General features: G+C 38.5%; 1 protein-coding gene across 1 annotated transcript in view; it reads left to right on the forward strand.

The window, feature by feature from the left end:
* Positions 1 to 22,706, forward strand: part of FZD3 (frizzled class receptor 3) — a 60,265-nt gene that overhangs the window by 2,123 nt on the left and 35,436 nt on the right. The window contains exon 2 of the mRNA XM_075144802.1: positions 3,126 to 3,640. Coding sequence (XP_075000903.1) covers positions 3,452 to 3,640 — 189 coding nt within the window. The 5' untranslated portion in view covers positions 3,126 to 3,451. The remainder of the gene's footprint in view (positions 1 to 3,125; positions 3,641 to 22,706) is intronic.

Genomic DNA, 22,706 nt, shown 5'->3' on the forward strand with positions numbered 1-22,706 from the left:
TGCAGTGCCTTGGGGTAGATGGGTAGGTATCCCCTCCTCCTCTTTTATCCCCAGTGTCATCGAAAGTGTTTTGTTTTGTTTTTATATACATAAAAATAACCACAAAATTTCATATGTAGAGGCTTAACAAAGAGTATACAGAACTGGATCTGTGGTAAGAAACTATCTTGACACTAAAGATTGCTTATTACAGCATTCATCTGTCTGCACCAATTAATAGGTCATCTATATGCTCGTTTGCAAAACTTCCGTCTCCTTTCGCAATGATATGGTTGTCTTTTTTCTTAATTTCACCTAGATTTTTTTTTTTCCCCATGAAAGGGCACTGAATGACTAGGCTATATAATTTGGCATTCTTTTCTGGGTCTCGTAAATATATTCTTCATTTCCTTTATGATACTATACAGTAATAAGATCTTGAGCATAGAATGGAAAAGTCCTAAAAGGACATGATGAATTTTTTTTCTGCTTTTTGCACAGTTAAAACTTTCCGTGGTTTATTGAGTCTAGGTTTTTGCATGTTTTTTTCAGTTTGAGGTTGTGGGGAAGTCAGAAGATGGGTGGATTTGTTTGGAGTCTCTACTTTGAATGTCATTAATATGATGATTTGTGTGAAGTGTTCTTGGAGTTTTTCCCAAGACTCTACATCCTGACCTGGATTTGCCCAATGTTTGTGCTTCCAACTTTAACATAATACCTGGTGTGAGTACAGTTCATCTTGTGTTGCTTCTGAACCTCTCATGAAGCATTAACTACTGATCACTGCTGGAATGGCACCTGAATTACAGGGAGCGTGCTAAAAAGTCAATTGCTAATCCACATTATGAGTTGATTTCACTGAAGTTGTTGAATACAGTCTTTTGGAGTTGGTGGGCAAAGTGTTTGGGGAAAAAAAACATGCTTGAAGCCAGTGTTTTGGAGAGGACAACAAACTGAAAAGGCTTCCTTTCCTGAGTTTGGGGAACTATTATTAAAATGTCAGAATCAAAGGGCTAGATTCAAAGGGGATTAGGCATCTTGTACAAAACTAAGTAGGAATTGATTTTGTCTGTCTGTTGCTTGTAATCTTCTGGTCAGGATGTGAGAAGATGAAGAAACCTTTAGGGTTAAATAATGCTGGCCTGGAAGATGGGATAGTTCAGGTCTTTGGTTTTTTTGAGAGGTGCCAAATACTTAAAAAATAAGTCTGAGAAATGGCTTCCTTAGATGAGAAGGACATAGCTTTTCAAGACCATATGAACTTGAAATTGGCCTAAAATCAGATGTGGTTAGATGTAGCGTGTCTTAAATATTGTTGCTAATTTTGATCTTTTAAATTCAGTGTGTTGACTGCTCTTCACAGCAGAGCAGTCGTCTTACTTACTTCAGAACATAAACAAGACGCTGTGATTTGAGCTGTGTTGGTTGGTTCTACCACCTAACTTAAGGTGTAGATAGTTCTCTTTTCTACTTTTTGTTGGTCATGTTTTATTTTTCCTAGGTTTGGAACAGTTTTACTATTTCTATTCTTTATGTACTTCAGTGCTGCTTCAAACATAGATTCCCCGTCAATAGCTGTGAGCATGTAAGCAGCCTGTGAAAGCGAGTTGTCAATGAACTTAATTTAACATGGTTATGTTTAGCATCTTGGTCTTTTTCCTATTTGCATGTTTGTTTTTACCAGCCTGTCTTGCACAGCTACAGCCAAAAACATTGCCTCACATGATCCTACAGAGAAGCACAGAATTGTTTAGGTTGGAAGGAACCTCTCAAGATTATCTAATCCAACCCACAAAACATATGAGGGTTTAAAGAGGTATATGGTATTTAATTTTTCTGACCATAAGATGGGCCTATGTAAACAAAAGTGTGCATGCATAACTTTTTTGATCGGCTGATACCAGCAGAAGTCTGGTAATTAACTCTTTCATATCTCTCACTAAGTTTGCATTAGGGAGAAAGGAAAAACTTTTCCCCTCTCTGACGTGTAGAATTTATTTCCCTTCCTGAATATCTAAGGAAAAACATTACTCTCTCAAGATTGGAAGTCTGTTCAAATTTGTGATTGCCTACTCTTGGGAATATTGATGGAGTACTTGGGGTTTTCTGGTTCAAACAGAATTTCTAAATTTCTGTTACCTTTTTTAACCATAATTTTTTTAAAAGCAGTTGGTTAGAGACTGAATTTTGCGAATTTAATTGCGGTAAGACAAAATTGTTACAAGAAAAGGGCCTCTTTGTAGTCTTACGGCTCTGTCAACCTTTTCCATGCTTTAGCCTCCAATTTCAGAGTTTGTTTCCCCAGTTGATGAGCACGATATGCTGAGTCCCAGTTCTGCTTGTTCCACTCCAGCCCCTTAGTGCTGAGAAAATGCAGATCCAGCCCTGGGGAATGACTGCTGTTTAAATTGGCTCTATAGGTAGAGTGGAACTGGCAGAACAACCATATGTAGCTACCTTTGCAATTTCCATCTTTGAGAGTGTGTGGAGAAAGGGGTGGTCAAAGAATACTGTCTTCTGGCTTATCCTTAGCTGTTATGATGGTTTCCATAAGATATGAGCAAGATACGAGATGTGTACGAGTAAAATGGGTTGGAGACAACAAAAAAGCTGTTTACAACTGGACTAAAATTTCAACACAAGTAGCCAAACCATGAATGTAGCTTGTTGGGCAGAACAGTAGTCTTCAGTACTGCAAGTTGGGACTTGTTTATTGGTGGTGGTGACTGTTTTGTTTTTGTTTTATAATTATTCAGCAGAAGTTACGAGGCCGTGCAACTAAAGAGATGCTATCGATGTGAATGTACCAGTGGAGATGCTGAGTCATAAACAGCTTGGTTTCAGTGTGGTCAACAATTGTAATGCTCACACGGTTACATTTAAAGTGGGGGGTTTTCTAAAAATATTTTCGTCACAGCAAATACATTCCCCATTTTCACCATCCTTTTTGGGTAGAGTTTTTCAGCATACCAACTTTCTTTCCATCAGAAATAGTCTGAAACCAGGATTAAAACTTGTCAAGGGACCCTCTAGTCTTGCACATCAGACCTTGAAGCAATTTGTCTGCCAGGCTATTTAGAGCTGAAATACTTTAATCAATTACAAGGCTTTTTACTGTATTGTGTTTGTTGTGTTTTTTATTCTAGATTATCTAACAAAAGAAGAACATAACTCGACTGCTGTTCTGTCATGATGGGGTCAATTGTGTGGGAATGTGGTTAAACATTTTAATACCTTAACCGAATACATGCTATATAATACTGCGAAAAGAAAAGGCGAGATTTCTCACGTCTGTCTCAAATACATCTTCTTCTGGACTGAGCTAAGAATGTTGTATACAAAGAGTATTCCAGTTTTGAAGAACCTTAAGCAAGGAAAATATCGCCGTTGAAGTGAAATCTGAGGGTACATGAGGAGTTGAAAAAGCTTTCTGACTGGGCTCAGTAACTGGCCCCATTCCCAGTGCGGAAGGATGGCTATTAGCTGGATGTTCTGTTACCTTTGGCTTTTGGATGTTTTGGTGGGGCACACAAGAGGGCACAGTTTATTTTCTTGTGAGCCCATCATTTTGCGGATGTGCCAGGATCTGCCTTACAATACCACCTTTATGCCTAATCTTCTGAATCATTATGACCAGCAAACAGCAGCATTAGCAATGGAGGTAAGACTATTTTTTTCAGCAATATATATGGTTTTGGCCTTTAGTTGACAAATAATTGGTAACAGAATCCAGGAAAATATTTACGTTAGAAATAAAAATGAAAAAATCAAGATAATTAATAATTTCAATATAAAAACAAATACCACTTGCATAAGATGTATTGTAATATATACTAAAATATTCTATGACTACAAAATTTGCCTATTTTAGTATAACTGAGTGTGAAATACTCTGGATGTGTTTGTATGTTAGTCTGTTACTTTAAATATTTAGACAGATCAAGACTGCGTATTTTGAATGGTCTGTCACTTAACTAAATGCCAGAAAAATAGCATACTGAACAATGAATAGAAGATTTTTAGTTCTGAAGACTATGTTCTTTGGTGGCTTTGTAATGTATGGCCTTTTCGTACTCACCTAAAATTTGGTGTGAAGAAAATGAGAATAATAAGACATACTATGAGAATAATGGAAATTGCTCATTTATTAGTACTGCTTTTCTCAGCTGCAAGAAAGTCTGTTGTCTTGCAGACAATTTAGTTAACTAAACAATTTAGTTTCTGTTCTATATCCAGGCAGACAAGCTTTTACACTTGCACTTTCTTTGTTATAATGGTACCTTATTACTGTTACCATTATCCCCCAAATCCTTCTTTGGACTTATACATAATAATTTTCTCCTTTTAAAAAAAAACTCAATGCATTTCCACTGACATTTGTCTAAGCTTTCTTTGGAGAACTTTCCTGATGGGGCTTCAACCACACATTTAGACTTTTTTTATCTATAGTCTAGTTTATACAAGACTTTTACGTCCTCTTCAGTCTGTTCTCTATCCTGCCACCCTGCCTAAGGAGTTTCCTTACTTGGTATTCTGTGATATGACTAAAATTGATGGAAATTCAGAGTATTAGGCAAGCCTCACTGTCAGCCTATTCAAATTTTCATGAGAGATTTGTGCAGATTAGATTTATTTGTATTTTTGAAGTGCTTGGGAATCCTCACTGATAGATATGCTGTGCTGTATACTGAGAACAGAAAGAGTAATCATATGTTTTCATCTTTGAATGCTCTTCCTGACAATACAGAAACTTAATTTAATTGTTCTTGTTAAATAATATAAAACCAAAGCTTTATATAGTCTTTCTATGGAACAGTTGTGAACCAGACTTGACAGGCATTTCACTGTAGGAAGAAAATAGAGATTTTTACCCTTAAATTTGCTTTGTTTGAAAGAACTATGGACTTGCATTTCAATGGCTTATTTGGATGTGGCTAGGGATTCCAATTATACTAAATACATAGCAACAGGAATGAATTTTATTTTAGAATTGGTTCTGGTAAGTTCTGAGGACCTTTGAAGATCTAACTGTAAGGAGGAAAAACGAAGCCAAAGCAACTAAGCGAGTTTAATAGGATAACAGTGTGAACAACTAGGTGTTTACAAGCTGTTTATTTTGTCTTTGAAAGGTGGAACTTAGGATATTAAAGGAATTGATGAAACCAACTGGATTGAAGACTTCAGGGACTTGGCTTGCGGAGGTGTGGAGATAGCGGGTTTTGGTTTTGTTGGATGGTTGGAGAGGTAGCTGGTCACCTCCTGGATTGGAAGTAGATTATCCATGGAAGGCTTTCAGGATCTGTGCAATTCAGTATTTTCTTAAATCATCTAGAATAGAAGACTAGCAGTAAGATGAGAAAGCCTATTAATACAGTTGTGAGTAACTTAAAACTAAGGTCAAATCAGAATGAAGAATTGTAAAAATCTTGAGATTACTTTTGAGATACATTGAGCCATAACATTGTTGAGGAAATTCAAAGTGATAAATACGTATGTCTTGGGGGCAATAATATTCTTCACATCAGTGGTGGTGGTCATCTTATTTCATTGGACTTATGATGGTTTGTTCCATTGAAATGTCAGCTAAAAGCTCAACAGAGCAGTAAGAAAGCCAAAAGGCAAATCAGACGTGAAATAATTAGGAAAGGAATAAAGACCGGACGTTACAGTGGTGTTATATAATCCTGTGGCTCACAAATAGCCAGAGTGTTGTGTGAAGTTTTGATCTATCTCAAAAAATGTGTTTGAACTGAAAGAGGTCCAGAGAAGAACAGGAAGAATGACCACAGGTTTATGGAACGTATCCCATAGGAGGAATGTTAGACTATGGCAGGGTGCTTTAGCCTACTTTTAAAATAGAAACCCCCCACCACCACCACCACCACCAACCATCATAAGTGGCATGCAGAGGGTTATAGGGGTTGACTGTACACTGTCTCTTCCAGCCAGGAACTAGGCTCCATCAAATGAAGTTGCTAGAAGCCAAGTCAGAACAAAGAGGAAGAGGTGGTTCTTCAAATAGCTGGCAGTAGAGCTGTGAACTCTTAGACAACACTGTGGATGCAAAAAGTTTGAGGAGACTGGACCAGAACTTGGAAGATAATGCCAATGAGGGTGACTAGGTAGAAAAAAACCACTTCAGGCTCTTCCCCTTGGCAGAAAATTGACACAGGCTGGGAGAGCATTTAGGGAGTGTAAGAAAAGTCCTGCTAATGATCCGTTTTGCCAAGCGTTCTGTTTCTGCTAATGACAAGAGGAGGTACTATATAGGGAAGGGATGCAAGCCTCTTGTCTGTGGGCTGTTTCTCTGGTGCTTCCCCAGTATCCACAGTCCCTGAATTGTGGATGTTAGAGGGTACCTCCCTGCCTGTTCCCTTCAGTATCATTTAATGGATCTATTATCAATGAATTTCTCTAAATTATTTTATGAATACAGTACTGTCAACCAGTTCACTAGCCACCATGTAAAGAAGTACTTATTCTCTAGCCTGTTTTAAACCAGCTTCCTGCTTGTTGCATTTAATACCCTTTTGTTCCAGTATTGTGCAATATTGTGCTGCAGCTAAATCGTGTGCTACACTTGTGATTTTGGAAACCTCTGTTTTATCCCCCAGGCTTTTCCTTTCCAAATTGAAGTATTCCAGCTGTTTGGGCTTGCTTCTTGCAATTCAGCTGCTTCATTCCTGTAATAATTTTAGTTACCCTTCTCTGTCCCTTTTTCCAGCTCTGTCCTTGCTGAGGCATGAAGATGAGAATGGCACAGCACTCCAGACGTGGGCACACTAGGGATTTATTTATAAATAAAATTGCGCTTTTTGCTGCTAATAGCTTCCTAGTAATGGCCAACATTATGTTCATTTTTCTGGCTTTTGTTACATGTTAAACCAATGATTTCAGAGAACTGTCAAAAATACCACTTTCACTAACAGTCTGTTTATGGCCACTGCTGGAAGCAGAGCAGTAATTATATAGACCCTCAGTCTGAGCCAGAATAACTAGTGTAATTGTTCTTATCTTCACAAAATAGCTTTCTGCTACAGAGAGAGAAATAGTTGAGAAGCGAATGTTACCTCTCTGCACTCTGTGGTATAAAGCTCAACTTAACAGCATAAATTAGCTTGCACAAAACACTCTCTGTTGCTGCAATTCATACACTAGCTTGATGCCAAAGCCATTCTTAAACTTAGCATGGGTGCATTGGTGTTGCGGGTATATATAGTACTCCCTTCTGCCAATATAATTAGCATATAGGCCAGTGGTTTCAGTCTGCGGATGGACTATGGGCTCCTTCTGAATGCTTCATGAAAAATGGTGAAGGCTGTACAAGGAAGCAAGGCTATTATCAAGCTTGAATTCACTATGCAGGGGCCTGCGCCTCCATTGCAGAGTTTTTTAGGGGGTTGAACAGGAAGAAAAGAATGAAAAGCCACAGGTTTTCGTAAGTATATTTCCACTCCTTGTATTAGCCTAGATTGCCCCTTAAAGCTGTACTTAGCAAGAAGGAAGTTTTTGTTATTTGGCTTTTTAGACATTATTTAATGTTGCAGTCAAATGGATGGAGCGCTCAAGTTTTTAATTGAATGAAGTCTATTAAAACTTGCATTGTGACTTTATCTAGTAAACATCTCTCATCTCCAAGCCCTCTCTAATTGCTTCGAGCATAAAATAATGTAGCAGCAGAATCCGTGTGATTCATCTTGTGTATTGGAAAGGAAGGCCTTGTAATTCTCGCAGTTTTTCAGTACTGCTTTTTCACAACAGTTCCTAATAAAACCCATAAGAAAAATTCAACTTGCTTGTACTGAAAGTGAATGTGAAGCAAAAAAGAGAACTACTACATCTGTTGTCCTACCATCAATAAATTCAATTCTCTTCCCATACCACTGATTGCTTCACTGAAGGAACTGCTTAAAAACTTCTTTATTGTTACTTCTTGAAAATGCAAAAAATCAGTTAAATTGCCTTTTTGAGACTTCATTCTAATATGATTCCTTCATAATTATAATAAAGGCTAGTAAGTCACATCATCAGTGATGTCTTGTTACGTTGCAGCACTATTGATATTTATAATCTTGATTAAACAAAGGAAAATAGAATATTGCATTGGGAGTCCCTCTTAGTGTATACTGGTCCATGCTGTAATCGGTTCCTGTGCCTTTATTTACTCCTAGGAAAGATAATGCCTTAAGCTTTCTGCTCTGCAACATCAGCAAGGCCTGCTTTAATCTGGGAAGATTGAAGGGAGGGCTTTCTGCATTCCAGGGCCTGGACTATTATTTTGTCCCCAAATATCTGAAGGGGCTTACTCCTTTTGATAGAGGACAGACAGCAGTTGCACTAGTCCCACCTCTGTTAACATCCGCTTGGCTATAGCGGAGTCTGTAATGCAAGTCATTTTACATCTGCTTCTTTCTAAAAGGAGTAATGCCAGTTAATATAGACTAACACACGAGTCGTGATAGAGTATGGAGATATGAGATAATGGGTGTGAAAGGCACGTATTTTTTGGAGCCCCCTCCTGAGGCCCTGGGGCCAGGCTGAGCTGTCCAGGCAGGAGCGGGGCTGGGAGCTGTCCTGCCCTGCAGTACTGCACAGCAACAGCCGCTGCGCACATCGGGGGCCTCGCGTTTCCTGACTCTGTGGGGTCATTCCTTCTATCTGCTTTGTGCTGTCATGTAAAACATGTTGTAAGGTATTTTTAAAATTTTCTATAATCTGCTAACCGGTTGTTTTACTACAATAACCATCTAGCATAGTCTGTCTCAGCTATGCTGTTAAAACGTCCCTGTAAATGTGTTCATGATGATAGTGTGACATTGAGATGATGTTGCACTGCGCTGCTGCCACAATTCTGCTGTGTTACATAGATCGTGTGCTGAATGAGGCAGTGACAATGGAGAAGTTAAATTACCCCTATCCCCCTGAGGGATCTGACCTTGTTTACCCATCTCTTGGATTATTATTGCTACAAAGAATTACCTTCTGTCCCTTTTTCACTTAATATTCCTTTGCCCTTGAAGGATTTGCTTATGCATAAGACTAGCAAGCGGTGTTTTTTATCTGCCTTAATGCAATTTTTGTAGACAAATATTTTTATCAGAGAACATGTAAATTGGTAGCCTGTTGGAGCCTGGGAGCATGCTATTAAAGCTTTTGTCACTGATGAAGAGAAGTGGTTTAATATGATGATTGCCCACCTTGTTGCAGTTAAATATGCTGCCAGCACTTCCTTCTCCTTACCCTGATTTTTATGGGACCTCACAAATGATACTAGGGGTCAAAGAGGCTTTAAAGGACAGGAATGAGACATAGTTGAGGGCTAAATGGGTCCCTCTGGGTGAACGCAGAAGCGTTGTCTTTTGGGATTATACCAGAGGTCAAATGCTCCAGAAATGAGATGATACAGTCACCATATGGGCAGAGGAGATAACGTGCTATTCCTTTGCACTCTCTCACAACTTCCATTCCCATTTTGCATATCAAAAAAGAGCAGCAGTGGGGACTTACGGATGCACCGTAGCTAGGTTGGCTAGTGCGTAGGTGGGAGATGCAAAGGGGGAAATAGAGAAATAACGTTATCCCGCAGTTGATTTGTTTTTTGCAATGTGAGGGAGGTAGCTGGAAGGGGAGAGGAGTAATATTGACTCATATGCTTCTACTCCATCAGCATGGCAGAGTTCACCAGCTGGGACTCATTGCATTAAGAGAAATAAACTATCCAGTCATGGAGTTTTGAATATTTAGAAGCAGAGCCAGTGAATAGTTAATGGACTTTGTCACAGAATATGCAACTACAGATGTGAAGACACCTGATTTTTCATACTCTATTTTAAATTTAGTGGTTTCTTGCTTGTACTGATTGTTGCAGAGGATAATGCCATTGACCTGCCGCAGAGCAGGGTGCATGCTGCAAGATTTGCATACCCTTGGTAACTATATTTCTGTGTATATAGCACAGTTTCTTTTTTGTGGCAATATATCTTTTTCTTTTTCTCCTCCCAGCGGTGATCTTTGGAGTCTAGTTCATTTTTTTGTCTTTTTTAAGTGGAGAAGAACCAGAGTGTGCTTAAAAATGACATCAGCAGAAGACATAGCTATATTTATTCCCATCCTGGTCTTAGTGTGTGGGATAGGAGTTAGATATTTTTCCAGTATAGGCAGGTCAAGTATTAAGTGGCTCATTTTAATGGTGTTTCTCAAATAGCTTTTCTGTCAGGCATATATTACTACTGATTTCAGATAATCAGAGTTTGGACTCAACATGGAATATTGCCTCTTAATTCTTGATCTGCATAAGGGCCAGGGAGAAGTGTCCAAAATTCTCTGGTCTTGGTTTATGTGATTGTGATTCCTACCTTCCCTGGAGCTGGGAGGTAGTACTGCCCCATTCCTCCTCCTATTTCTGAGTGATTTTTTTTTTATACGAGTGGGAAGCATCTTTCTTTCTTTCCCACTGATCAGCAAGGATGAGGAGATGTAGGGTGGAAGATCCTTAACTTCTTCCCCCCCCTTAATTCCATCTTTTTTCCTTTCCGCCCCCCATCTTCTTTGGCCTTGACTGTGCACTATACCCTCCCAAATCTCGGCACTTTTCCTTGGCTTTCTGTGTTCTTCAGTTCTGCATCCAAAACTCGTAGAAGTATAAGAATATAAAGCTAATGGAAAAGTAGGTTTAATCAGTTGGTGTTTTGCAAGCACCTTAATCTTAGACACTAATTTGCAGTAAGGATTAATTTTCTTCTTAGTGTGTAAGATTATGATGGCTACAGAGCAATGGAACTGTACATGATCATAAGAATGCAAGCTGTGCACCAGCTGATTAAAGCCTATTCTTTCATTAACTTTATATTCTCGTATTCCGACTCTGAATTTTTACTTTAGAAATAGCCATATAAAGACATAGATCGTTTTATTGTTAAACCAGAATGTCTCAAAGCTAGAATTGCAAAGATGATTTGCAGAGTACAGGCAGAGCAAAGTAGTTCCTAATAATGTACTGCTTAGAAATTCTTTCTTTAGGAATACCTGAGGCTTGTCTGTTTGAAACACATCAGCTTGTGGTTTCAATCTTGACCTGTAAAGGCCATGAGTGTTGTGCAAAGGTGAAATCCTGAGCGGTAGGAACAATTTGGGAAGAACTAGAGCTGTTACACCCCCAAGTAGATCCATATAAAAATTAGTATGATCTGAGAATTTTGTAAAATGAGGCTTCTGAGGAAGCTGTTTCTTGAACATAGTCTTAGATGGTCTCATATTAGGACCACCAATCTGATCCTTTTCACATTAAGGTCCAGTGAACTTCAAGATAATCTGAATGAACATTGAATATTCAATGAATGCTGAAGCATTTAGACTCTTGGGACAGGAAGAGCAGCCACATGAGATCATCATTTGTGTTCAGATAAAGCATAGAGCTATGCGTATGTACCTACTTTGAAATTGGTAGAGGCTTACATAAGGAAGAAAGGGAAAGAACCTTGTCTTTGGCTAGAAATCTTTTGAAGCAGTTAACCCAAACAGAGTAATGTCCAGGAATAGATGCACAAAAGTTGGACTTTTAGGCTGCTGTTGCATGCAGTGTTTTGTGTTTTGGACAACCAGACTGTCAAATACAGACTTACTGAGGAGGGTATTTGCCAGTGTGGAGGTACCCAGATCCAGAGCAGCAAACCGAATGGATTTGTGGACCTAGATCATACCTGAGCATATGGTCTACCCTAGTACAACAATCAAAGGGAATATAAACTATAACTGGCATTTTAAGGTGGAATGGATGCTTGTTCAATGTGAGCAATCATGATGGTGAGCCTCTGATTTTTTTCCTCCAGGGGCCATATCATTGCATGTCAAGAAACCAGATATTACAGTGCTATGCTGTACAGAGCAGCATGAAAGAACAGAGTACTAAAGAGATGCTTCTTTCTAAAACGAATACAAAGAACACAAGGGTTAAAACTTCTGCATGTAGATCATCAGTGCTCAAATAGCACAGCTAGATAGCAGGTGTTAGAAACCCTTACTTTCTTTTGCCTGGCTAACAGACGTTCTCCAGAGAATAGTGTCAGAAATACTGTTTTTAGTCTTTTATGTTTGTTAATGAGAACAAGATGCCACGTGAATATTTTCGAAATGCAGACTAGCAGTGAGAGAGAAAATGAAGAGAAGTAGGGCTTGGGGTTTTTTTTGTTAAATCGATAAACTACTGCTTGCACATTGAAGGTGAATTCTGTCACCGTGTTCATATTTTCTTGAATAAAAGATTAATTCTTAATGATGATTCAAGTGGAAATATAGAAACGAAGTTTAGCCTTAATAGTTTAGTGCAAGCATATGAAAAAAACATTAGTTTTATGTAGTGATTCAGTTTAAAGTGAATGATCTACATCTTAATCAACATCTATTCACAGTGGGCTTGTTTTCAGGGTCATGAAGGCAGATGGCTCTGCATTGTGGTTAATTCTGTAGCATCTGGTGGAGGCTTAAAAAGGAATTATTAGGAAAGGTAGAACACACATGAATTTAGTTGGAATAGTTAAACGACAATGTACGGTATAGTCAGTTGTAGCTTTGTATCTGCAAGTGTAAACTCAGAAGCAAAAGAATGTTGTGCCAGAGCATTAAGGGAATGTTGGTCTTACCGTTTACCATTCCCCTTACCTACCACAAGCGTAGAGACATTCGTTCCTATCTTTGTATGTTTTTTCTCTACCTTAATCAAAATCAGCCAGTTGATTCTCTTAGATGCAGCTGCTGTGGGACAAAAACATATTTATATTGTATGCTGTGGTAGTACAAGCTAGTATTTGTTACAGTGACTAGACTTAGCCTTATATCTAGTAGTATGTGTAACTTGGAGGATATAGTTCTGCTATATTAGTACTGAAATAGCTACCTTGTATTCTGCGCGTACACACATTAGATTCTGTCCCTCCTCAGGCAGAGATCTAGTGCGTCCGCTATAGAATCAAGTCACTACTACTGTTTAGTCCAAGTTACTTCTTCCCCCTTTACACTCTTCTGATACTAAGATTATTTAGATATCTCAGTTATAACTTGTAAGCTGACAAGGTTGGAAGCTCTTTAGATTTCTGTCCTTTTGACTTGCTATTCTTTCAGAACATGTTTTTTGTGCAAAAAGTTGTCAGTGAGGTAAATAACGGTGAACTACTTAAAAGTTGTGTAGCTTGGCTGGGATGTACTTTTTATTTTGCTGGTCCTTGGAAGGGGTGGTTTTTTTCCTTGCTTTTTCTAGTTGTGATGATGGTTCCAATTATAGGACAGCTGGATTCAAAAAGAAAGCCACAACAGACTGACAAGACAAGAGAATAAGTATGAAATAACAACTTAAGTACCAAGGGGCATTTGTCATAAATTTTACCATTTGTCTTGCTGGTATGGCTGCAGTTTTCTTCTTTGTTTTGGAAGACATGGTGATTTTAGAGAAATTTAGGGTGGCTTTTATGGATTTGAATCATTTTTTTATCAATGGAATGTTCCTGTGTGGGTGTGAAGTTATTGTGTTCTGTGGTATAAGAAGAAGAATTCACCAAAGCATGTTTTTAACGTTCAAAGGACAAATCTTCTTAAATTTCACATGTGCCTCATTTGTGCACCTCCATGTTATTCCCCATTTTGTATCCTGGTCATTAAGAGATGCAAACACATGAGGGTTTTGCAGCTTTCTGAAGGAAACTGAGCCAGTGTTTGTCCTACATCTAGCACCAAACTGGTGCTGAAGGTAAGTAGCCTGTGGGCTGGAAAATATCCCTAATGGTTGAGGAACTCAGTGCTCTTGAACTGAGTTCATTACTCAATCTTGCAACACTTTGGACCTGCAAAACAATAACATTTTAATAAAATATGCTTTTAAAGAATATATTTGATGTGAGAGAAAGGCTAGTAGAAATGAAATTGGGGAGGAGATGAATAAATGTAAGAACCTAAGAACAGCAATATGAAATCAGACCAGAGATCTCTCTAGCCTGGTACTCTGTCACCCAATGGTGGCCCACAGTGGGTGCTGTACGGAGCAGGTCAGGTATATAACACACATCCACCCAGGCTGTTCTTCCATGTTCAGCAATTTGTGGAAATGGTGGAAACGATGTCTTGCATCATTTGATGTAACCTTTGATGTATTGCTCTACAAATTTATCAGTTTTCTTCCTGAACTCATACATTCTTTTAGCATCCACACAAATCAGTGGCAAAGAGTTACGTAAGTTAAAGGTGTTGTGTGAAGAATTTGCTGTTGTTGGTTTTTTTTCTCTTTAAACGAACCACCTGTTGCTTTTACATTCCCTGCTTTTTGTCCTGAAGATATAGTGAACAATTGGACCATATTTTTCCTTTATGTATCATTTGTGATTTTATAGAGCTGTTTCATGCCTCATCTTCCTGCTGTCTCTTTTACAAGGTACAAGAAGTATGACATATCTATATTTTTATGTAGTATATGAATGCGATGCCCTGTTAATATATCGTATGTAAATCTGCTCCGTCAGATTGCTCTTGCAGTAACAATGACTAGACTATCTTCCATATTTTGCAGAACTGTTAGTGTAAACTGTCTCTGCATGTTTGAAGCCATAGCTCAACAGCAATCTTCCTGAAGCTGTGTTGTTTCCAGGTATCTGTGAGGCATTTAGAAAACATCTTCAGAGCCCATCAAAGTCAAAGGGGAGTATTCAGCATCTTTTCAGGAGAACATTAAGTACTTGTGTCGAATTTGAAAATCAGATCTGCCCAGTTTCTCTGTGCTCTCTTATAAATTAATTTGATGCTATTATGTGGACTTCAAACTAGCATGAAGCTGGATACTCGGTCCTTAAAGTATTATTAGAATTATTTTCGTTTGTAAGACTTTTTTTCACGGTAGGTTCTAGCGTTATGTTTTTAATGACGCCTTTCCCGTTTTGTTTCCCATCTCCTGAATTTGGCCATGGTGCTTCTCCTCCCCACCCCTGTCCCACAGAGTTAGTTCCTATGGCTACCCCCGCTTTGTGGGGTGACAAAGGTTGGCATCTTGATTCTCCCGAGCCAAATTCTGCCCTTTGACACTCTCCCCTTTTCACACCCCTTGCTAAGCTTGGCCTTTTGCTCTGCTTGGAGGCTTGTCAGCGAGGGGGTTCCCATGGAAACGAGGAAGGAAATTTGAAAAGAGAAGAGGCGAGAACAGAAGCACAAAGGGCTGGTTAATTTGAATTTGAACAAGGAAGGAAAGCTCCTTGTAGTTCATCTTTGTGTGTTGTAGAAACCTGAAATTTATCTTTTAAAAGTTGCTTTCAATTTGTAAACTTGTTTATATTCCCTGTTTCTTGATTTATAGAACAAAAGTTGTCATGTTTGTGGCACTGAGCAAGGAGAAACATCCTTCTTTTTAAATTCAGTGAGAGAATTCTGGTCAGCCATTCGTTTAGCTTTTTCCCCCTCACAGGTCCAAAAGCATCATTCATGTTTTTAATATTTTTCTCTGAAAACTTACATGTATTACATTTTTTCCCTTTGTAATGATTCAATAATACTGTCAATTATCTAACATCTGTGCATCCTTTTTTGTGGAGGAGTGATGAATATATGCCGTTCCGAATCAGCAGACCCATTAGTTGAATCGCTGCTCATGAGTATTCCTTCTGGTTTCTTATTGTACATTTTTTGCATTGTCACCTGATCTGGGCAGGTGCAATATGGAAATGTAACTGCAGAGAAGAATATCATAACAAAGTTTGGTCTTGGATTTCAGGTTTGATGCTTACTGCCAATAATAAAGAAAACATTTCAAGAAAACAAAAATGTGTATCACATGATTGTAAGTGCCTTTGAGACACTTTATCTGCGTATTTTACAAATGTGTTAAGTAATTAAAGTTTCATATGAATTTCTTAAAGAACAATGAAGTTACTTTGTCTTCAGATAGCTTTTTGAATGGCAAATAGTCTGTCTGGTTCTTACAGAAAAGTAGTCTTTACCTTATGTAGAAGAAATATCATTTAAATGGTTTGATTTGAAAATTTGTCCTCCAGCTGCACTTTTACAAAATCCTGTGGCTAAAATACCGAAAAATCTCAGACCCTGAAGAGTACACAGACATTTTCCTTAGTCTTACTTTGCAACTACAGGAAAATTATTCCTGTTATTCAGAATAACCTTAATTAAGTGGCATCACAAAAAGGCGACATAATTCTTCAGATCCGTCAGTTACTTTTTTTCTGACACAACGGGAGGCAGTTGCTTTTGTCTGGAAATAGTAAGTTTCCAGGCTTTTAAAATTTAGGCTTTGGTTCCCCTCCCACTTTGTACTAGTTGCTATTAGTAGCCAGGGTCACGGAGGGGATTCAAGAAAGGGGCATTGAATTGAAGCCAGGGCTGTAAAAGATCTGCAGCTTGCGATTCTCCTACAGTGGTAGCTGATTCCTCTGACATAACCTGTCATACCCATCAGAGAGGAGCCAGTGTGACGGATTAAAGGACACGTTTTTGATCTCTGGGTGTCCTCATCCGTGAGGTGGGAGGCAACAGGAGGTAAGTATGAGTGAAATCAGCAAAGGGCTATTGAGCAGAACTCATCATGAAACATTAACAAATGCACATATGTACACTCCTATCCACTATCCTGTCCCCATCCTGCTGCTTTTGAGGTTTAAGAGACAAAGGGACCTGGAAAGCCAGCTCTGCTGTGGTTCTTCAGAGCAGAAACGCCCTCTGACTGGTCTTCTGTGGTCTGCCAGGTGAGCCCTGCTGTGGCTAACCCAATGGGGCTTATCACAGCAGACTGCCGGCTCTTTTTGCCTTCCCGACCTTCTAGGCCCACACCTGGTCTTTGCTCAATTGCATTTTCCAGCCTTTTAGACACAGATACATATAAAAGGGATTTTGCAGCGTTGTGCAATTATTCAAAGAGGCAATCGATGGGAAAACACACTTACCCCCTCGTCTCTTGCATCACCCTCAAATGCTTACATCTCCAAGCAATTTAATGCAATCTTTCCTGTTTATCTGACTTGCTCTTTTATAGTTTGATCCCACTGATGCCATTCTCTGTCGATTCCCTCATTGCAAACATCCCTGCAGTGTATTCCATGTAGAACCTGGCATACAGAGTACATTTATAGTGCTTGTGAGTGTCACTGTTTGAGATACCTTTTGAAGAGGTACTTCTTCCGTAGCACCCATAAATATTTGCTTCTCTTTATTCTATTTATTTGACCGGAAAAGAATTTGCGTCCTCACAGCGTAGTTGCATAATCTTTTTGTCTTCCCTTATTTCTTTCCATCTGCGTCCCCTCTCTCCTCCCACTGTCTTGTTAATCCCATTACTGTGTTAGGTCTTGTCCTACTTGGCTAGAGTGTTTCGAAGACATGCAGAATACACTGTGAGAGCAGTTTTTCCCAAAACTATGTTAGTGATACAGAAGAGAGCTAGGCACAAACTTCTGTCCTCAACAGGGAGAAACTTCTGGACCTTTGGGGGGCAAAATATTATTTAATCTATTTTGAGAGAAGCAAGCATGCTTTTAGGGTGCCGCAGAAACAAATAAGCGGAGGCACTGTGGGAATTCCTGTCAAATATTTATCTGGTAAATTATTAACTGTAGGGAAGAAAAATCAACTTCAAGAGCTTGGTTTTATTCTTAATTTGATAGTTTTGGTGAGGCTTTCAGAATTGGTCATTCAGACACTTGTGAGATGGATAACAGCTTTCTGTCCAGTGGAAAAGTGTTGTACAACTGCAATAATTTGTTTAATCTCTTTCCCTATCCTCCCCTGTAGAGTTCATCTGTGACCTCATTAACTTGGCACTAAATGGAAGGGATAGTATCCCCTGATGAATCTTAAATCTTAATTTACAGCTGCTGTGTTCGGACATGTTTTTTTAAAAATGGTTAATTATTAAAATTGAAGTCACCAACTAATTATCTTTAAGTTTCTATTTTGAGCAGAAATTAATTTTCATTTAATATGTTGGAGTAAATTGAGATTTTTCTCAGTCTTAACTTTCCTGTTCTCTGTTACTGTCTGATGAAGTAGAGAGGCCTGATTAGTGACGCTCTTGTAATTCTGTAATTAGGTAAAAAAATATATATATTCAGATGGGCAATCTCTTTTAAAAGTTAAAAAAGCCATCCTAGTAGATGGAGTCAATGTTTGGTCGGAATCTATAGACTCACTGTAGAATTATAATAATGAAAGAAAAATCTCTTTCCAAAGACTGAAAACTTCCCAAAAAGCCACCTCATTTTCCCATTGTTTGTGTCCAGCTGTATGTGCTGTACAGATAGATCATGGGAAGAATTTAATGCATAATACCAAAATATAGAAAGTTGATCCTGAGATTCAACTAGCCAGGTCACCTTTTATTTTTGTAATGGCTTTATTGTACTTGCTCGTAGTAACAGCAACAGTACAGGATGATTCTGCATGAAGCCCCTGGTAACACTGAGAGATACACTATTGGTTTTTTACTCAAACTTCCAGGTAAATATATAAGTTTTCCTAAATAAAATCTGGATTATATCATCATCTGCCCACGTCTACCCAATTAATTCATGTGAAGAGTACGAAGTACTGCAGCTTTACTTTTCTTGTGTTAGAAATTGGCTAAAATAATCGCAAAGCCAGATATAATCCCCTGAGAATCCTTACAATCAAAATAGTCTGAAAACTGTAATTGGTATATGACGGAAAAGAGAAACAGTAACAGCTGAAGTAGAGTAACTCTATAAAATGAAGTGGAAGGTGCTGTTGAATTGAGATTTGGAGACAGTGCAGCTTGATTTGGATTGGATCCTACTCTAGTAAATGCATACAGGGGACAGCAGGGCTGCAGAGTTTGTAGAGTGTAGACCACACATCCAGGAAAACCATCCTGCATTATTGAATGCACGTGGAACAACCTGCTAATTTTTAGAATTAACTATATCAAAAAACAGCTTAGTATACTAGACTGATAGTGTAGCCTTCCTGGAAATTAAGCATGAGGGAAAGAAAATTAATAGTGGTCAAGCCAACAGACAATATGTTTTAAATATTGCCGTGTCAAAGATCCTTAATTTTGAAGCCCGACGATGCAAATCTCCCCTCCTATCCAACTGTTGACACGTGTGTGTGTATGTCTGCGTGTGTGTATGTGTTTTTGCTTGTATGTAGATGTAGCAGATGGTTTGTAATGTTAGATTAAGACACAGCTGTTAAAATATTAGCATTCATTTTGCAGATAGGTTTTGTTTGCTATTCAGAATAATTTTTACAGTATTAATCCAACAGATTATGTTCTTACTTCAGTTTGCATCATATTGTTTATGTACATGGTTGTATTGGATCGGTGTCATGCTCTGTTTCTTTCCAAGACATATATACCAACCCCCTGACTTTTCCATTGTTAGAGAGGCATTATTGTATTACCTGAGTATTCCTTTTGATTTTCAATTTGGACAATAAATATTGGGCAGAGTCAGGAAAAGTTTCAATGTGTAGCCAAACACATCTGTAAATTCATTTGGCACAACTGGTTTTGTTTTTTTATATAATAGTACATGACAAAGTAACAGTCCTGGTGAATATTGCAAGATCGTTCCCTGAAGTATTTAGGTTAGATTCTTTCATAGGAGCAAAATTAAGTCATTTAACCTATGCCCAAGGAGACATTGATCCTAATGTAACCAGGAAAGACATGAGAGTTTTTGAGTGATAACTCATGCTTTGAGAACACTGTCTGATGTTCAAAGCTCAAACAGTAAATTTATTTATTTTGATGACTGAATCTGCCATTGAATTCTCATATAAGAAACCAGGTGTTTTGGCTAGTAAGAGAATTTTGTGAGAGAATTTTGACAGCAGACTGGTTGCCAAGGGAGTAGCAAATAGAGCTTCCTGAATTCATTTAGGATGTTTTTTCTCTTGCAGCCTTCTGTCTGCAAAAGGTTATTATGCTCCTGGGTTTTAACAGCATCAACGCCTGTTCTCTGCCATAGCACGAAGTCTTTGTCTTCTGTGTTATGGAGCTAATGCTATAAAACTCAAAGGTTTGCCTTAAACATATCCTTGTAATGTTTTCTGGGTCTGGTTGGGTCCAGGGCAGTTGAACTCTATTTTAGATGGCTGTGAACACACCAGATGTCCTGAGCAGCACAGCTTAGGGTTCGTTGTTAACTAGCTGTAAGGTCAGCTTAGCTGTGCCCTGTTCTTCGTCCTCGATTAACATGTCCCTTTTGCACCGCTTACACTGGCATCAGAGTTTGCCCAAATCTATTGTAAGGTCCTTAAGGAACTAAACCAGTAAAAAACTAAGCTTAGAAAAAAGTTAATTGATCAATCTAGGTGTATTATAGAGGAAAGAGATTTAGATGCTAACACTTAAAGGTCTCGACATTCAGGATCTTATCCTGACTTTTTAGACTACTAATGGTCCAAATACAGCATGTGTAGCTTTGGGGTTAGTTTCGCGGTCAGTTTAAATAAATCTTAAACCCAAGTCAGTGCGAAAGAGGCTGGTGGCAGGGGAGAGGGCAGGTGTCGATAAACTTACACCCATTATGAAACTGCACCCTGAAGTGCATTAGATGACGACTGTAATTTGTCCTCATTTCACAGCCATATAGGAGGATGATGATGACCAGTGTACAGTTCACATTTATTTTTAAGGGAGTCAGCATACTGTAGATTCCCTTGGTTAGTCTGTCAAGAAGCACTTTGGCTTGAATATCAGAATTCGGAAGACAGAAGCCTTCTTCCATCCTCATCCCAGTGGAAAACATGGAGCTTCATGTAGTCTGCATTGGCTTGTAATATTAAGCTTTCTTAGATATTCTGCTACGTCAGCTGTGTAAAAAACCACAGTTAGTGAAGTCACACATGAAATAGTAGAGGTCATCAAGTCTTTGAGAAATAAAAGTCAATTCTCTTCAATGGGAGTATTCAGTGTTGCTTTCATTGTATTTAGAAATCCAACCTGTCTAATTTTATTCTGCAGGGTATTAATGTTGTTTATTATGTGGCAGACACTGTCATTCTGTATGTTGATGGCAGTAAAAATGAAAAGGTGAAGCGAATCTGATTGGTGATTTTGAATCTTGGCTATGTCCTTATCTGTATTTTCCCTCATATTTCCAATTTTTAGAAATTCCCTTTTTATGAGCTCTGAAGAATTTGATCTGTCTAACTACTCTCAAGTTAGTGTCAAGTCTTCTAACAAATCTTTATACCAAATGCTTTTCCTCCTTCACTCAGCAAGATAAATTTTTGAGCACCGTGCCAACAGTGAGTTGTTTATACTCTTCACTCCTGTTATTCTTTAAGAAGGCAAACCTCCCTTGAGTTGGCAGAAATAGTCCATGAGTCCCTGACATGCAGATCAGTCTGCGGTGGCAGAGTTGAGGGAAAGAAAAAGTTGTTATCGCTAACGCTCCACTTCTCGTAATGGGTATCTTTCTCCTTCCCACAGTGACAACAGCACTGGAGCATTTTTTCGGCAGCCATCAAAGCAGTGATCACACTCAGTTTGTACTTGGAAGGTTGTCTTTGCAACTGCAGGAGATAGAACTGTGTCATTTAAATGAAAAATGTTATTTTGTCAAGACTTGCAGCTCCTGCCCAATAGTCTCTTGCTTGTCCAGGCAAGTGTGCTTTATAGTGTCTTAAATTAATAATATCTAAAATGCGGTCCAGAGGACTATATGTTTATTTCTCTGTGATACTTTGGAAGTCTCCCAAGCCCATCGCAGCAGGCATATGGAGAGGAAGGAGGAAGTCCAAGCAGTCTCAGCCGTCTTATAAAAACTAACACTTCTTGCAAATGGAAATTGTTACCAGGACCACCCATCTGCATTTATCGGTTCCTAAAACATAAAGATCACATTTAGGAAAAGTGCAAATTGACAGATGGATGCCATCTTTTCAGTGTCTTCCAAAGGAAGTTCAGAATTTAAAATGAAGCAGGAGACCTCTTTAAAGAACAAGAGCAGATGGCTCTGCTTTTTAGTCATATAGACAGAGATTAATGTCATTTCCTGTCTTTTAACTGCTTTCATCTTTATCCTACTTTTTTTCTGCAATTGAGAAGTTAACCTCAGCTGTCTGTTTACAGACCAGAAAGCTTAGGATGGTTTACGTGATTGCTGCCCTTTCACAAGTAAGGCAGGTAAAATAATTGGTCTTGGGTTTTAAAGTGAATAACAGCGTGATTGGCAGGTTCAACCTATAGCATGAGAAAAATATCATTTAAAACCATACTAATTACTTGACATTTTTATTGTTGGAATGACTTAATAGTTACTTAAATGCAGACATATGTTTTTAGTACTAAGGTAAAACAATCTGAAATTTTTTACTTCCCAGTCCCTGAAGTAGTACAGTATCGACCTAATCCTCATTGCAACCATAATTTTTCCAGCTAACATCAAATTATGAGACATGGGATATCGGAAGGCAGTGGGTTATATGGTTCGTAAGGGTTCGTACAGATAATGTGAGAATGGCTTTTTTCCATGCTGAAGAGGAAAGCTTAACAGGCAGCCAGAATTGTGAGCCCATTTGGCTTTGCACACGTGCATCACTGTGCAAAGCTAAAAATAATTACAAAAAAAAAAAGGTATACCTAAGTTTCTCCAGACAAGGAAGTTAATGGTGAGGTAAGCTTTGAATGTACATTATGCTAAGTGTTCTACGCTAAATTTGTCTTGGCACTGTGCATTAAAAGCAGGCTTGGGCAAATTAGCTTATTGCCTTTTGAA

This window comes from Calonectris borealis, chromosome 3 (assembly GCF_964195595.1).
Source record: "Calonectris borealis chromosome 3, bCalBor7.hap1.2, whole genome shotgun sequence".
In the NCBI taxonomy this organism is placed as follows: domain Eukaryota; kingdom Metazoa; phylum Chordata; class Aves; order Procellariiformes; family Procellariidae; genus Calonectris; species Calonectris borealis.